The sequence below is a fragment of the Puma concolor genome, chromosome B2 (assembly GCF_028749965.1).
Source record: "Puma concolor isolate L17-30 chromosome B2, mPumCon1.1.hap2, whole genome shotgun sequence".
NCBI lineage: Eukaryota > Metazoa > Chordata > Mammalia > Carnivora > Felidae > Puma > Puma concolor.
The window spans coordinates 31930444-31947030 of NC_141671.1; the positions used below are offsets into that span (position 1 = coordinate 31930444).

Sequence of the window (16587 nt, forward strand, 5' to 3'; positions counted from 1 at the left end):
TGTCTGTTTTGGTCCTCTGGGGAGAGGCCCCCTGTGCTGACTTAAAGTCAGACCTGCTTTGATACAGACACCCCTGCAGGGTGCAGGGGAGTGGGGTTTGGCGTAAGCAGTTCCAGCCTTCACTAGAGGCACTGTGTTGCTCACTGAAGTCTAACCCAGCTATGGGAGAAGATGGTGTTGCCCCACTCTCTAATACCTGGGGAGGGGAGCTCGCACCCACCACTGTTCAGGAAATCCTCACTCATTAGCAAGCAAATAATCTCCCCTCCTGTGTCCCTGGATTCTGTCAGATTCCTGTCCTCAACTTGTCTATGCCTGGGCCATCAACATGCCAGATGCCACACTCTCCTGTGTTTTATCTCTGGCATGCAGCCAGGATTCAAAACTCCTATTCTTAAAAGACCTGGCAAGACACGGACCCATTGCCATCCTCTGGAGAAGAGCTGCACCGGTGCTGCACCTGGTGCCATTCTGTCCCAGAAAAGCAGTCACTTGGCCACACAGGTGCTTGGAATTTATGGTGAAGCACAGTATAAAGCTGTGACATGGTTATCTGCCCTCTGTGTGTACCTCTGTCCCCTGCTGTTGAACAGCTGCTCAGAGGCACCAGCTGCTCAGAGGCACCAGCAGGTCTTTTGTCCTTGGAGAGGCAACCACCCTCTTCCAAATGCGCTCCAGGAAGGGGAATGTTCTCTCCCAGTATGACCCAGGGGATCCCCATACCACTTTCTCAGCTGTCTGTTCCCAGGCCTCCTTCTCCCCTGGAGCACCACTGTCCACCCAGATCAACCCTGGTGAATGGTGTCAACTGCCAAAACATCAAAATTTGAGCTCCATTGTTTGCAAAATCTTGTGATAGTCAGTTCCTCCTGATTTCCCAGTAAATGGTTTTGGGGGAGTGCTTTTTTTGCATGAACGCAATGCACTGCTCTTTTTCCTCCTATCGCCTTCTCCTTTCCATGAAAAGGGCTCCCTACCCTCCATGGCACTGCAGATTTTCTCTCCCCCAGTTCACATCTCTGCAACTCCTACCTGCCATGTTCCCTCCCTCAAATTATTCAGATTGTTCTCCTGATCCTCAGATCTATTTCCTAGATGTTCAAAATGATGTGATGTTAAACTAGCTGTGTTTGAGGGACAAGGCAAGCCCAGAGTCTCCCTACTACTCTGCCATCTTAACTCCTACCCCTAGGCATGTACTTTAAAACTTTCTAAGGTTTTTGACAAACTTCCCTAAGATTTAAAATTATAGATGAAGTCTTTTGACTAATTAGGCTTATTTATTTGGTATATTATGTTCTGATATAAGGTCATCACATGATATTCTAATTATGAAAGTGTTATGTGTCACAGAAATAGCTGAATTTCCTCTCAATTGCATTATTGTCTTTTGTCATTTGTGAAATGTGTTTTATCTTCAGGGAGACTCATAAAAAGTGCTTTTGAAAAATACAGATATTTTTGAAAAATATTGAAAAATACAGATCCTTAAGATCAAAACTGAAATGGGTAAGAATTTCTGGAACAAACTAAAAAGCTGCATTCAAACAAAACAAGAATTAGTAACATGGGACTAAATAAATTAAGAAAGCTGATTATAGTTTTTGTGACTCTTGTTTGAAACATTTATGGTTCTCTAATGTTTCCTCCTCCAGATTAAGGAAGCCTTCTCTTAAGGTATCCATGATTATACAGATATATTATAAAATATTCCTTTGTGAAAAAATTGAAGCATTTAACTTTTCTCTCTACCTGAACCCTCCAGAAGTCAGAAATTCTCAGTGAATATTCTTTATTTCATGGCAATTACAGATATTTGCATAAGTTCAATAAGAATCTATTCTCCTTGTAACAGGACACCATTGGAAACATTGGTTATTTTTTTAATGTTTTTTAAATTTACTTTGAAAGAGATTATGTGAGCAGGGGTGGAAGAGAGAGAGAGAGAGAGAGAGAGAGAGAGAGAGAGAATCCCAAGCAGGCTCTGTGCTGCCAGAACCATGAGATAATGACCTGAGCTGAAATCAAGAGTTGGGTGCTCAACCAACTGAGCCACCCAGACACCCAACGTTAGTTATTTTACCAAAGCTTTCACTGGAATGTCACTTTGAGAGAGATATGTATAGACTTGGATATGACTAGACAGCTTTAAAGAACTAAGCAAGGTGGATTTCATGAGGCCCATTGAATCCCTTGGAAGTGTTGGCCTGATACCTTGCTTCCAGAGTTCCCAGCAGCCTTACCAGGTGAATTAAAGATGTCACTTATTGGCAGGTGCAGGAACCTCAGGATATGTTGGGGATCTCAATAAGAGGAATTCACCCAAACCTACAAGTTTTGCAGACAAGTCTGATGCAAATATTTGGCGCGGCTTCTGGCCTCAAGAGGCTACTAAAAGTTAACCTAGAGATTCTTTATAAAAAGTTCCAGAAAAGCAGATTTTAAAAGACATATATGGCCAATCACTATTCTTGCTGAGCTTATGTAAATAATTAGACTAAGTTTGTTAAAATTTGACTTGTTTTTCAAATGAATTAGTTTGATTTGACTATTTTTGATAAAAGTGAGGGTGATTATATAGAGAAAATATATTTCAATAACACATCTTTGTAGATATTAGATTTTAATATTATTTATTATAAACTATACTAGGTCCTAATTTCTCCTGGTTTTCTCAAATATCTGGCTATGTCTTCAAACTAAGGTTTCCAATCTCCTTCCATTGTCTTAACTTAAAGTCATTAAAAATGAAAACTGCCCTTTTTCCTAAAGCCCTGAAAGCTGATGCTGGACAACTTGAGGTCACCTTCAGAAAAATTGCCACAAAACTCATGTATAGACAGTTTCTGTGCCTGTTGCTCTATGGGCTATTCAAAAGGATCACCAGAGAGATTTGAATTGCAAACCAGGAAAACCCATCTGATTTCTGTTGACTTTTCCTACTCCATCTAAGGATACGTCAAGCCTGACATCTAAAAATCTACTCACTGGGAGCTCTTGAGACTCAGACAATAGGTTTGTAATTTGCTCCAACCATTATCCTATATTTTCCTTTTGTTTCCATATTAATTACCTGATTGCTTGCTAAACAAAACAATCTATATGATGGCGAATACCACCTGCTACACAATTAAGACCTTAAATGATTCTCAACATGACATTACATTTTTGTTATAAAAAGTACATGGTACATGTGCTATTATTAAAATGGAATGTTGTGTATTCCAGATTATCACAAAAATGTAACAGGATTGCTAAAAGATAAGAATACTAAAATTGGTGCTTAATATGATCCCTCCCTCTCCTTTAATGATTGGTTAAACTCATGGACTGGAGGAAGATTTTGGTCAACTGTCAAAGGGCTTTTTATTGGGCTTCTTTTTCCTCATAATAATATTAACCTTATTTTGTTGTCTTTTCCAGTGTCTCTGCCTAGTGCTAAGACTTCTTCACTGCCATAACTTCAAGCTGATAGATGATCCTTTCCAATCAAGGAGGTTCATATATGTTGTCTACCTTGAATTCAATTGCCTCTGACTTTCATAACTCCTAAATTCCCCAACTGACCCATGTTGACCCATAGGTAGGGACATCTCTATGCCCGTATTCAGCAGGAAGAAGTTATAGAAGATAAGACCTTCCGCCTTCAACAACCTTAAAAATTTAAGGGTCTAAACTATTCAGGGGGGAAAATGATATGGAGAACAAAAGCAAGAGAAATAAAGATAAAATTAAATTTTCTTATAACTTGCAGCCCATTTATAAATACTTGACGCAGGCAGAATGTGACATTCTTCAAGGAACTCATGGCTTCCTTAATGTTGATGTTTGCTAGAGCTAAAAGCAACTTTAGTTTGACAATAGCCAGACCCCTAGGGTCCTGTAAGTTTTCTTTAACACACAGAAATCCCTTTACAGACTTCCCTTATCCCTACCCCTGTAATGTAAAAAAAAAAAAATCTATCACACTTCACAATCACGGTTGCAGCTCTTTCTGCCCCAGGTCTTGTCCCTGTGCTATAATAAAAGCACTTTTTTTGCACCAAAAGCATATTTATTCTTTACTGACTGTTCATTCAGTGGCTGCATATCAAGTTTGACTTAGGACACCTCCTCATTCCATTCCTTTCCCTGGATGATCTTCACAGATGGCTTCAATTGCCAGGTCTACAGATGACTTAAATTAATATCTTCAGCTCAGACTTCTCTGAGAGTCTTACCTCTTTATCAACTTTGTCAACTTGATATTTCCTCTTGCATACTGCAAAGGCACATCAAACTCAATATGTACAGAATGGTAGTATCTCTCAAATCTAGTCATTCCTATCTTCACTACCACTACCAGGATACCTTCATCTCTTACATACATGATTGCAGTAATATCTGATTTGGGCCTTCTTTTTTTTTTTTTTTTTTATGAAATTTATTGTCAAATTGGTTTCCATACAACACCCAGTGCTCATCCCAAAAGGTGCCCTCCTCAATACCCATCACCCACCCTCTCCTCCCTCCCACCCCCCATCAACCCTCAGTTTGCTCTCAGTTCTCAACAGTCTCTTATGCTTTGGCTCTCTCCCACTCTAACCTCTTTTTTTTTTTCCTTCCCCTCCCCCATGGGTTCCTGTTAAGTTTCTCAGGATCCACATAAGAGTGAAACCATATGGTATCTGTCTTTCTCTGTATGGCTTATTTCACTTAGCATCACACTCTCCAGTTCCATCCACGTTGCTACAAAAGGCCATATTTCATTTTTTCTCATTGCCACGTAGTATTCCATTGTGTATATAAACCACAATTTCTTTATCCATTCATCAGTTGATGGACATTTAGGCTCTTTCCATAATTTGGCTATTGTTGAGAGTGCTGCTATGAACATTGGGGTACAAGTGCCCCTATGCATCAGTACTCCTGTATCCCTTGGATAAATTCCTAGCAGTGCTATTGCTGGGTCATAGGGTAGGTCTATTTTTAATTTTCTGAGGAACCTCCACACTGCTTTCCAGAGTGGCTGCACCAATTTGCATTCCCACCAACAGTGCAAGAGGGTTCCCGTTTCTCCACATCCTCTCCAGCATCTATAGTCTCCTGATTTGTTCATTTTGGCCACTCTGACTGGCGTGAGGTGATACCTGAGTGTGGTTTTGATTTGTATTTCCCTGATAAGGAGCGACGCTGAACATCTTTTCATGTGCCTGTTAGCCATCCGGATGTCTTCTTTAGAGAAGTGTCTATTCATGTTTTCTGCCCATTTCTTCACTGGGTTATTTGTTTTTCGGGTGTGGAGTTTGGTGCGCTCTTTATAGATTTTGGATACTAGCCCTTTGTCCGATATGTCATTTGCAAATATCTTTTCCCATTCCGTTGGTTGCCTTTTAGTTTTGTTGGTTGTTTCCTTTGTTGTGCAGAAGCTTTTTATCTTCATAAGGTCCCAGTAATTCATTTTTGCTTTTAATTCCCTTGCCTTTGGGGATGTGTCAAGTAAGAGATTGCTACGGCTGAGGTCAGAGAGGTTTTTTCCTGCTTTCTCCTCTAAGGTTTTGATGGTTTCCTGTCTCACATTCAGGTCCTTTATCCATTTTGAGTTTATTTTTGTGAATGGTGTGAGAAAGTGGTCTAGTTTCAACCTTCTGCATGTTGCTGTCCAGTTCTTCCAGCACCATTTGTTAAAGAGACTGTCTTTTTTCCATTGGATGTTCTTTCCTGCTTTGTCAAAGATGAGTTGGCCATACGTTTGTGGGTCTAGTTCTGGGGTTTCTATTCTATTCCATTGGTCTATGTGTCTGTGTTTGTGCCAATACCATGCTGTCTTGATGATGACAGCTTTGTAGTAGAGGCTAAAGTCTGGGATTGGGATGCCTCCTGCTTTGGTCTTCTTCTTCAAAATTACTTTGGCTATTCGGGGCCTTTTGTGGTTCCATATGAATTTTAGGATTGCTTGTTCTAGTTTCGAGAAGAATGCTGGTGCAATTTTGATTGGGATTGCATTGAATGTGTAGATAGCTTTGGGTAGTATTGACATTTTGACAATATTTATTCTTCCAATCCATGAGCAGGGAATGTCTTTCCATTTCTTTAAATCTTCTTCAATTACCTTCATAAGCTTTCTATAGTTTTCAGCATACAGATCCTTTACATCTTTGGTTAGATTTATTCCTAGGTATTTTATGCTTCTTGGTGCAATTGTGAATGGGGTCAGTTTCTTGATTTGTCTTTCTGTTGCTTCATTGTTAGTGTATAAGAATGCAACTCAATGAAACCAAGAGTTGGTTTTATGAAAAAATAAACAAAATTGACAAACCTCTAGCCAGGCTTCTCAAAAAGAAAAGGGAGATGACCCAAACAGATAAAATCATGAATGAAAATGGAATGATTACAACCAATCCCTCAGAGATACAAACAATTATCAGGGAATACTATGAAAAATTATATGCCAACAAATTGGACAACCTGGAAGAAATGGACAAATTCCTGAACACCCACACTCTTCCAAAACTCAATCAGGAGGAAATAGAAAGCTTGAACAGACCCATAACCAGCGAAGAAATTGAATCGGTTATCAAAAATCTCCCAACAAATAAGAGTCCAGGACCAGATGGCTTCCCAGGGGAGTTCTACCAGACGTTTAAAGCAGAGATAATACCTATTCTTCTCAAGCTATTCCAAGAAATAGAAAGGGAAGGAAAACTTCCAGACTCATTCTATGAAGCCAGTATTACTTTGATTCTTAAACCAGACAGAGACCCAGTAAAAAAAGAGAAATACAGGCCAATATCCCTGATGAATATGGATGCAAAAATTCTCAATAAGATACTAGCAAATCGAATTCAACAGCATATAAAAAGAATTATTCACCATGATCAAGTGGGATTCATTCCTGGGATGCAGGGCTGGTTCAACATTCGCAAATCAATCAACGTGATACATCACATTAACAAAAAAAAAAGAGAAGAACCATATGATCCTGTCAATCGATGCAGAAAAGGCCTTTGACAAAATCCAGCACCCTTTCTTAATAAAAACCCTTGAGAAAGTCGGGATAGAAGGAACATACTTAAAGATCATAAAAGCCATTTATGAAAAGCCCACAGCTAACATCATCCTCAACGGGGAAAAACTGAGAGCTTTTTCCCTGAGATCAGGAACACGACAGGGATGCCCACTCTCACCGCTGTTGTTTAACATAGTGCTGGAAGTTCTAGCATCAGCAATCAGACAACAAAAGGAAATCAAAGGCATCAAAATTGGCAAAGATGAAGTCAAGCTTTCGCTTTTTGCAGATGACATGATATTATACATGGAAAATCCGATAGACTCCACCAAAAGTCTGCTAGAACTGATACATGAATTCAGCAAAGTTGCAGGATACAAAATCAATGTACAGAAATCAGTTGATTTGGGCCTTCTTACACCACCTTGACCCTTCTTCAAACTGTCATCCTCTTGCAAGCAAGAATAATTTTTGTTTTTTGTTCAAAATGCAGATCTAGCCATGTCTCATTAAAAACCTTGCTGTGGTTTCTTAATTAATCAAAGATGAGAGAAAAAATTTAACATGCCCTAAAAGACACTAGTGTGGCTTCTGGTCTGCTTCTTCAGCTTTGTTTTTAACTTTGTATGCTCTCGGTGTGCAAGGCTTCTCTTAGTCTCTGTTATGAGCCTATTTGCTCATGTCAAGGTGCCTTTGTACTGCTATCCTCCCAATGTGGAATACTCTTCTCCTTCCACTTTTTCTAAAGATAACTAATCTTTCAGCTCTCAATTAAAGCAGAACTTAAGATTAAACATTCCCTAACCTGGCTCACTAGGTAAAAATCTTCCTATAATAGGTCATTTTAAGAATGGTGCTTGTTATTTTCAGTTGCTAAAATTATTTTAGTTATTTTAAGCATTTTCACTGTCCTGAGAACCCAGCCCCAAATAAGATACTTACATAAGGCAGGATGACTCAACACTTTAGGTGAACCAAGAAGGGTAGGGGGATGGTGCTGGGCTTGGCAAGGCCTCCCACCCCCACCCCACCTTGGCTTTCCCATTGCCCTCTAGTGTGATCCCAGTCCCTGGCCCAGTCTTTCACCAGCCTCACTTCCCCCTCCCCTTCTTCTGCTATTCTCCCCTCCCCCCCCACAATGTCTCTGGTCTGACCCCCTGAACTCAGGAAACTTCTAGTAGAAGCTTCTGCCTGTCGATCTTACCTTTTAGAAGCTAAACTTCTAGAAGATTCTCCCTGTCAATCTTACCTTTTAGAAACTAAACTCCTAGAAGCTTCTGCCAGGCAATCTTACATTTTAGAAACTAACTAATGAACTGTTGGAACAGAAAAAGAAACATTTGAGGATGACACCTGCATAGATCTGAATCAAAAAGTGCTAGAAGTGCCAGTTACATCAGCCTCATTATAGTGTTAAAACCCTCCTCTGTCTATTCATCTCAAGCCCTCATAAAAGGAACCTGCTTTCCCCTGTTCCCAGAGACAAGGCTTTGGAAATTATTCCCAGTGATCTCTTATTCATAAAATTAAAAATGACCTTGAGAGGCAAAATGACCTTGTGTTGTCTCCGTCTATAACTCACTAAGAAGCAGGTCTACTCCGGTTCAGTAACACCATCTCCTGTCCCTGATTTGTCCTCACCTTCCCTTCCATCCCTCATCCCTTACCACTATCTTACCCCTAACTTCCTTATCCTTAAAAAAAAATACCTGTTATGATTGCAATTTTATGTGTTTATTATTAAATTAATGACTTTCTTACTAGAATTAGTTCCATGCGGGCTGTGTTTAATGCCCATCATTGCACCCAAGGGCAGTGCCTGGCATGTAATAGTGTTTGGTCAATGAATCAATCCAATTAGAGGGGTAAAATGTGCAGTTCAAAATATAGTCTTGGATCTCACAGAATTAAATAAAAAAAAAGAACTCTCCATTGGCATTATATTATCATGGCTACTGTAAAAGTCAATCAAATAAATATAGTATCATACACTGGATCTTAGCCAAAAGGTTGAGAAGCGATAATATAGTATCATAATTATTGTGATAGTGTGAAGATATTTATTACATACCAACAGTATCTTTTAATGAACCTGTAAAAGAAGCACTATTTCAAGACTAAAACATACTTATTTAGGTTAAATAATTTTATTTTGAAAAATATGGTAAGTGCAAAAAAAAAAAAAGAAAAATAGTTAAAAACTGCCAGTTATCTCATTGTAAAGAAGATAGCCGTTAACATTTAATAGAAATCATTTTTGTTGTTGTTGTTCTTTATCAGTGGCTCTCAACTTGGGAGGTACAGGCATCTCTAAGAGATCTTGTGGCTTTGATTCAATGCCACCACAATAAAACAAATATTACAATAAAGCTAGTCAAAAGAATTTTTTGGTTTCCAAGTGCACATAAAAGCTGTTTATACTATTCCATAGTTTATTAAATATACAGAAGTATCATACCTAAAAAACCAATGTAATACTTTAAAAATACTTTTTAACCATCATCTAAGCTTTCAGGGAGTCACAATCTTTTTGCTGGTGGAGAAGGATACCTCAATATTGATGGCCACTGATTGATCAGGGCGGTGGTTGTTAAAGTTTGGAATGGTTTAGCAATTTCTTAAAATAAGACAACAATAAGTTTGACTGTATCAATTCACTCTTTCATGAGTAATTTGTCTGTAGCATGTGATGCTGTTCGATAGCATTTTACTCATAAAAGAATTTCTTTCAGAATTGGAGTCAATCCTCTCAAACCCTGCTGCTGCTTTATCAACTAAATTTATGTAATATTGTCAAGCCTTTGTCAATGCAACAATAGCATCTTCACTAGGAATAGATTCTATCTCAAGAAATCACTTTCTTGGGGCACCTGGGTGTCTCAGTCGGTTAAGCGTCTGACTTTGGCTCAGATCATGATCTCATGGTTCATGGTTTTGAGCCCCACATCAGGCTCTGTGCTGACAGCTCAGAGGCTGGAGCCTGTTTTGGATTCTGTGTCTCCTCTCTCTCTGCCCCTCCCCCACTCATGTTCTGTCTCTCTCTTTGTCAAAAGTAGAACAAACAAAGATTCTGAGAAATACATAGCAGGTAAGAACAAAAAGAATAAAAACTTGAAGGAGGTCTAAAACAATTGCAAGTAAGCCCTTGGAGATATTTTAGGAGCATGATGGATAACAAATAGGAGCAAATTGACAGCAAATGAGATGGCAGTAACTGCCTAAGAAATAGTTCAATGTTAGTATAAGTAGACCTCATTTTATTTCACTTCACTTTGTAGCACTTCACAGGTACTACATTAAAATTTTTTTTAATGTTTATTTTTGAGAGAGAGAGAGAAAGAGAGAGAGAGAGAGAGACAGAGCTTTTTTCCCTAAGTTTCAACAAAGCACAACTATTTAAGATTATAGTCTCCCTTCTGGAGATTTGATTTAATCCTCATTATTTGAATATCTCTTCCTTAGAAATGACCCTTTAATCTGTATTCTTAAGTGGTTCTCTCTTCCCTTCTGAGATCTAGTTTGTATCTATAATGACATCTCTCTTCAAACTGAACAATTTATTATCTTTCTCCCTGTGGATTTCCCTTCTGTGATTGGTGTTTTCATGTTATCAGTTATCAAATACCAAATTGGAGTCATCTTGAGTTTCTCCATGTCACATATATTCAGTTTGTTGTCCAAGTCAGTTCATTTCTCTTTTGAAATGTTCTCACATCTGTTCCTTTCATTTTATTCTTATTGCCTCCAAATGAGTTAGGTTGTTGCCTTTTTCTGGTTGTATTACTACAATAGTCTTCTAGCTGATCTCTCAGTCTTCTTTCTGTTGTCTAACCCACCAGATTACTCTTTCTGAAAGACAGCTCAGCTTATACCTTTGCCTATCAAATAATGGAATAAATGCTCAAGTCCCCCTAGAACTCTATTTTCTTATTCCCACCCTGTTTTCTTTTAATACCCTCAGTTTTATACCACCCCCCATTTGTCATAGTTTTTACTATGCTAATATTTTTACTTAAAATTTTTTTAATTGACTCACCTTTTAACTTAATCTCATCTTAATTTGTAATTCCAAAAATCATGGGTTTGATGGGTTGGATATACATTTGTTAATTCACATAAAAGTAAATATTAAATATTAATATTAAAATGATTACTCAGGGCCAGCTGAAATCATCTACATCAGCAGGGTCCTCATCTCCCTTTGTGTCTTTTTCCTTGGGGAAATTTGTTGCACACAGATTCTCTGCTCTACTCTCTGCCTTTAAAATAGACTTTCCATATTCTAAACTTTTACTTTTTTTCTCTCACTTCCTTTCCCAGTCAATTCAATTTAGTAAACATTGTGGTAAGCACTGAGGGTGGAGAGCATGGTAAGATATAGATCTTCCTTCAAGGAGTTTATACTCTAGTAAAGGAGTTACTAATCCAGGGGCCTCAAACGACATACAAACCTATCCATCTTCTTTTGATGCCCAGCTCAAATTCTACTGTCTGTGAAAATCTTTCATGTATTATCCCTATCCAAAGGGATTTTCCTTTTCTGAATTCTTTCTTATTGTATTTACTGCTCTGAATCATTTTAAAAATATTTATATATTTTAAATATTTCTAATGTTCTTATTTATCTACTTGATAAATATATTTTTGCATGCCTTTATGGATATTGAACTTAGTAGGGACCAAGTAAATAGCTATTTGGTTAGACAGGGAAATACCACACTTCTTTGAGAAAAATAACTCTACATTGCTTTAATCAGAGTTTTGATTAATTTTTATTTAATTGTATTTTCCCAGCAATGGTTCATAATGAACATACATTTTGAAAACTTGTGTTTGGAAACTGAAGTTTGAGACAGAGATCTAAATAGAAGCAATCTCTGAAAGATCTTCTTCCAGATTACAAGCAAAGGAGCAGAAAATTTGTGACTAAAGAGAATGTAAGGAGTGTATCATTTTAACCTACATCATAGAAGACTGGGAGCTAGTTTTGAAGTTTATGAGTTAGAGCAAAATTACTCAATTCTGTTTTTTTAGTTTATGAAATCTAGTGTTACTTTTTCTTTAGTGTGATCTTTTTTTTTTTTACTGCCAATTTTCTTTCCATAACCTTCTTTTGGGTCTATGTTCTTCTTGTCCTCTTTACCCACTTTTTTTTATCCTTTTTTTCCATAGAATCTCCTTTTATATCCTCTGTCTTGTCTTCATCTTCCTCCTTGGACTTGTCCTCTGTCTTGTCTGGATCTCCCTCATCCTTGTCCTCTGTCTTGTTTTCCTCTTCTTCCTTGTCCTCATTCTCACCTTCCCTTATGTCCCCATTTCCCTTCTTGTCCCTATCCTCTGTCATGTCTTTGTCTCCAATATTGCCCATGTCCTCTGTCTTGTCCTCATTTCCCTCCTTGTACTTGTCCTCTGTCTGGTCTTCATCTCTCTTGTCCCTATACTCTATCTTGTCTTCATATCCATTATTGCCCATGTCCCCTATCTTGTCTCCATCTCTCTCCTTGTCCTCATTCTCACCTTGCTCTATGTCCTTGTCTCCCTTCTTGTCCCTGTCCTCTGTCTTGTCTTCCACTCCCTCCTTGTCCTTGTCCTCTATCTTGTCCTCATATCCTTTCTTATAGTTCTTTTTGTTCTTTTCCTCTTCCTTGTATTTTTTCTCCTTTAAGTCTTTGTGTTCCTTCTTGTCTTCATCTCCCTTCTTGTCTTCATCCTCCTTGTCCTCATCTCCCTTCTTTTCCATGTTCATCCTTTCTTCTTCTTCACCTTTATATTTTTCACCACCTCCTTCCATTGATTGGGCCTTATCTATTTCTTTTTCCTTATTCGTGTCCTTCTTAGTATCTTTTCTTTTGTCCTTTGTTTCTCTTCTCTCTTCTTTACTTTGAGTTTTCTTAGGAAGCTCTTCAACTTTCACTCCAGTTTTCTGTTTTTGTCTCTTTTCATAGGTCTTCTCAAGGCTACTTAATCCTCGCTTCTGCTGCCATTTAGGACCACTCTGGCTATTTTGTAAAGGGACTCCCTGAATTATCAAATAAATATCCTGTTTTGGGGTCATATTCCTTGCTTCTCTAGTGCCACTTTTTACTTCTGATTTTGAATCTTCTTTCAAATTACCTGAAAATATAACAGATAATATAATAAAAGTGCATAATTCATTCATATCTTAATTTTTCTCTATTGACATTTTTTGCTATCAAACACTTTTACTTTGTTTTAAGGTTGAGACAATAAATTTGTTCTCCCAATAATATAAAATTTGTGAAGGATACACATACAAAAGATCAGGAAAGAGGTTCTTGGAATACAGACTTTTCAGGAATTAAACCAAGAAAAGGAAAAATACAACACAAAGGAATTGGAAATTCCTCAATATAACATGACTAGAGTGTATGATTAGAGATGTATGCTGAAAAGAAAAACTGTTTCTGAGAAGATTTATATTATTATATAATATTTATATGATTCCTTAAGGAAGCTCCACCTCCCTTTGAGTGATAAAGAGAATTACTAAGCCAGCAATTTGAGAGAAAATGAGGCTGGAACTTTCCTTAGCTATCTCATATGTTTTCAGGAACTCTGCTTTAAAAGTGATTTAGAGATAGTAGCATAACTTAAGGTGGCAAAACAGCTGGTTCTTGTAGTACCTGTGTCAATAAAAGGAATATTTATTGCTGTGTGATCCATAGCAAGCTAAAATTAATATTTTTATATTAGGAAAGGAAAAATAGAGCATGATAACTTGTTTTATTGAAGTCCAGATTCCTTTGGTTAATCATTTCATTATTAACTTATCTTTTAATTGATTTTGAGTGTTTGTCTATATTAAGTTTCAATGCATCTTTCCATATTTAATCTAGAGCAAATAGGACAAGTAGTTACCAAAATATGATAGATAATATAATTTAAGCAGGTAATGAGAGTTAGGAGTCTACCCAAATTGGGAATGGGTCAAGAGTTTAATGAGAGCCCATATGTTATGCATCATAGTGGTAGCCCTTGGTAAGAGTACCAGATATTTGTCACTGGACACACAGATTTATTCAGTTGTTTCTGCCCACCTGTGTATGTACTCTTTAATTGGCTCTTCTCTTTGGCTGTAGTCTAGGTGGATGTTTTGAGTTTGGGTGTTGCATTATCTGTATTGGGCAACCCCCATCCACATTTCCCCCACTATCTATTCTATTAGTAAAGGAAAATTAACACTTGGGGAGCTGGAACACACAGCAGCTTAAAAGTTTTGGGAATCAACGATGTAATTTATGAAACTGGACAGGTGATGTTGAGGGTAAAGAGATGAGGGAGGATATTATGAAAGACATTTTCAACAAGGCTTCCAACCTGGATGGAATGTGGGAATTGTGGAATAGGCCAGTTGTTTTGAGAAGACTTGTTAGACTGGATTCAGGATAACAGAGCAATCATTGGACGAGTTTAAAAATATTTGAGTTCTATTACTTATTATGTGGCCTTTGCCAGACACTTTTAATCTTTTTGTATTTCAACTTTTTCATATGTACAATGGAGTTAATAATACTGGCCTTGTTTACCTCATAGAGTTATGCAAGGACAATGAGAGAAAAAGCACATCAATGAGTTTTTAAAATTGCTAAAATAATACACAACAAATATATTTGAGGTTAACAACTCACAACACAAGAAGAAATTCTGTCAAACATAATACAGTGGTCTTTTAACTTAAAAACATTTCAGGGTTCTGTGTCCACAATATTGATTGGTATAATCATTTAAAAGTTTGAGTAATATTTCATTTATATAAACTCATAATTTTAAGTCAATATCCTATTGATGAATATTATTTGCAAACTTTATTGTAAAAATGATGCGATAAGCCATCGAATACATATACCTTTGAAAAATTGTTTTTTTTTTGAGAAAAAATCTATAAATATGTTAGTCAAAGTACATGCACATTTTGTATTTTGAAACATATTGTCAGAAATATAAATACAACCAACCCCCCCAAAACATTATGCTTTGTAAATCTTTCCAATCTTTCACAAATAGCTTCTTTAAAAAGCTCTTATTTATTTGTATTTCTTTGATTAACTACTATTTTTGGATTTTTAAAACAATTTTTTTAATGTTTATTTACTGTTGAGAGACAGAGAGAGACAGAGCATCAGCTTGGAAGGGGCAGAGAGAAGAGATACAGAATCCGAAGAAGGCTCCAGGCTCTGAGCTGTCAGCACAGAGCCCGATGTGGGTCTCGAACTCACAAACCATAACATCATGCCCTGAGCCAAAGTCGGATGCTTAACCGACTGAGCCACCCAGGCGCCCCTAATTTTGGATTTTTAGCATTCATTGTTTGATATATTTCCTGTACCTTTTGCTTTATTTCTTTTATTCCCCAGAGATCATTATATACTGAGGCTATAATATTTATATATTATATTTATCATGTAAATTATATTAAATATTAATAATGAATAAATTTTTATACAATTATATTTATATTATATTTGTAATATTATATTAAGTTATATAACATTATTATGTTTACACTATTTATAATTTTTGGTATTTATTTATTTATTTTGTCTATTCATGATTTCTAACCATTTCTTTTTTTCTTCTTTAAAATTTTTATTTAATTAATTTTTTTAATTGACATCAAAGTTAATTAGCATATAGTGCAACAATGATTTCAGGAGTAGATTCCTTAATGCCTCCTACCCCCTCCCACAACCCCTCCAGCAACCTCTGTTTGTTCTCTATATTTAAGAGTCTCATATGTTTTTGCTCCCCTCCCTGTTTTTATATTATTTTTGCTTCCCTTATCTTATGTTCATATGTTTTGTATCTTAAAGTCCTCATAGGAGTGAAGTCATATGATACTTGTCTTTCTCTGACTGGTTAATTTCACTTAGCATATTACCCTCTAGTTCAATCCATGTAGTTGCAAATGGCAAGATTTCATTCTTTCTGATTGTTGAGTAATACTCCATTGTTTATATATACCACATCTTCTTTATCCATTCATCTGTTGATGGGCATTTGGGGTCTTTCTATAATTGGGCTATTTTTGATAGTGCTGTTATAAACAGCAGTTGGGGTGCGTGTGCCCCTTTGAAACAGCACACCTGTACCTCTTGGATAAATACCAAGTAGTGCAATTGAAGGGTCATAGGGTAGTTCTTTTTTTAATTTTTGGAGGAATTTTCATACTGTTTTCCAGAGTGGCTGCACCAGTTTGCATTCCCACCAGCAGTGCAAAAGAGATCCTCTTTCTCTGCATCCTTGCCAACATGTTGTTGCCTAAGTTAATGTTAGCCATTCCGACAGGTGTGAGGTGGTATCTCATGGTGGTTTGATTTGTATTTCCCTGATGTTGAGTGATGTTGCGTGTTTTTTCACGTGTTGGTTGGTCATCTGGATGTCTTCTTTGGAGAAGAAGACATCTATTCATGTCTTTTGCCCATTTCTTCACTGGATTGTTTGGTTTTTGGGTGTTGAGTTTTATAAGTTCTTTATAGATTTCAGATACTAACCCTTTATCTGATATGTCATTTGCAAATATCTTCTCCCATTCTGTCGGTTGCCTTTTAGTTTTGCTGATTGTTTCCCTTGCTATTCAG

The 16587-nt window shown here is 37.1% G+C and overlaps 1 protein-coding gene and 1 long non-coding RNA gene across 2 annotated transcripts in view; one reads left to right on the forward strand and one right to left on the reverse strand.

Moving 5' to 3' along the window:
- LOC147580866 (uncharacterized) overlaps positions 1-16587 on the forward strand; it is a 278927-nt gene that overhangs the window by 7816 nt on the left and 254524 nt on the right. The window lies entirely within an intron of this gene.
- Positions 11723-13184, reverse strand: LOC147580867 (uncharacterized). The gene has a single exon (XM_086705934.1). The coding sequence runs from the start codon at positions 13146-13148 to the stop codon at positions 12108-12110; it is 1041 nt and encodes a 346-aa protein (XP_086562060.1). The 5' UTR covers positions 13149-13184; the 3' UTR covers positions 11723-12107.

Coding starts and splice junctions, on each gene's coding strand:
- LOC147580867 (XM_086705934.1), bottom strand. CDS start 13,148: ATGAATGAATTATGCACTTTTATTATATTATCTGTTATATTTTCAGGT.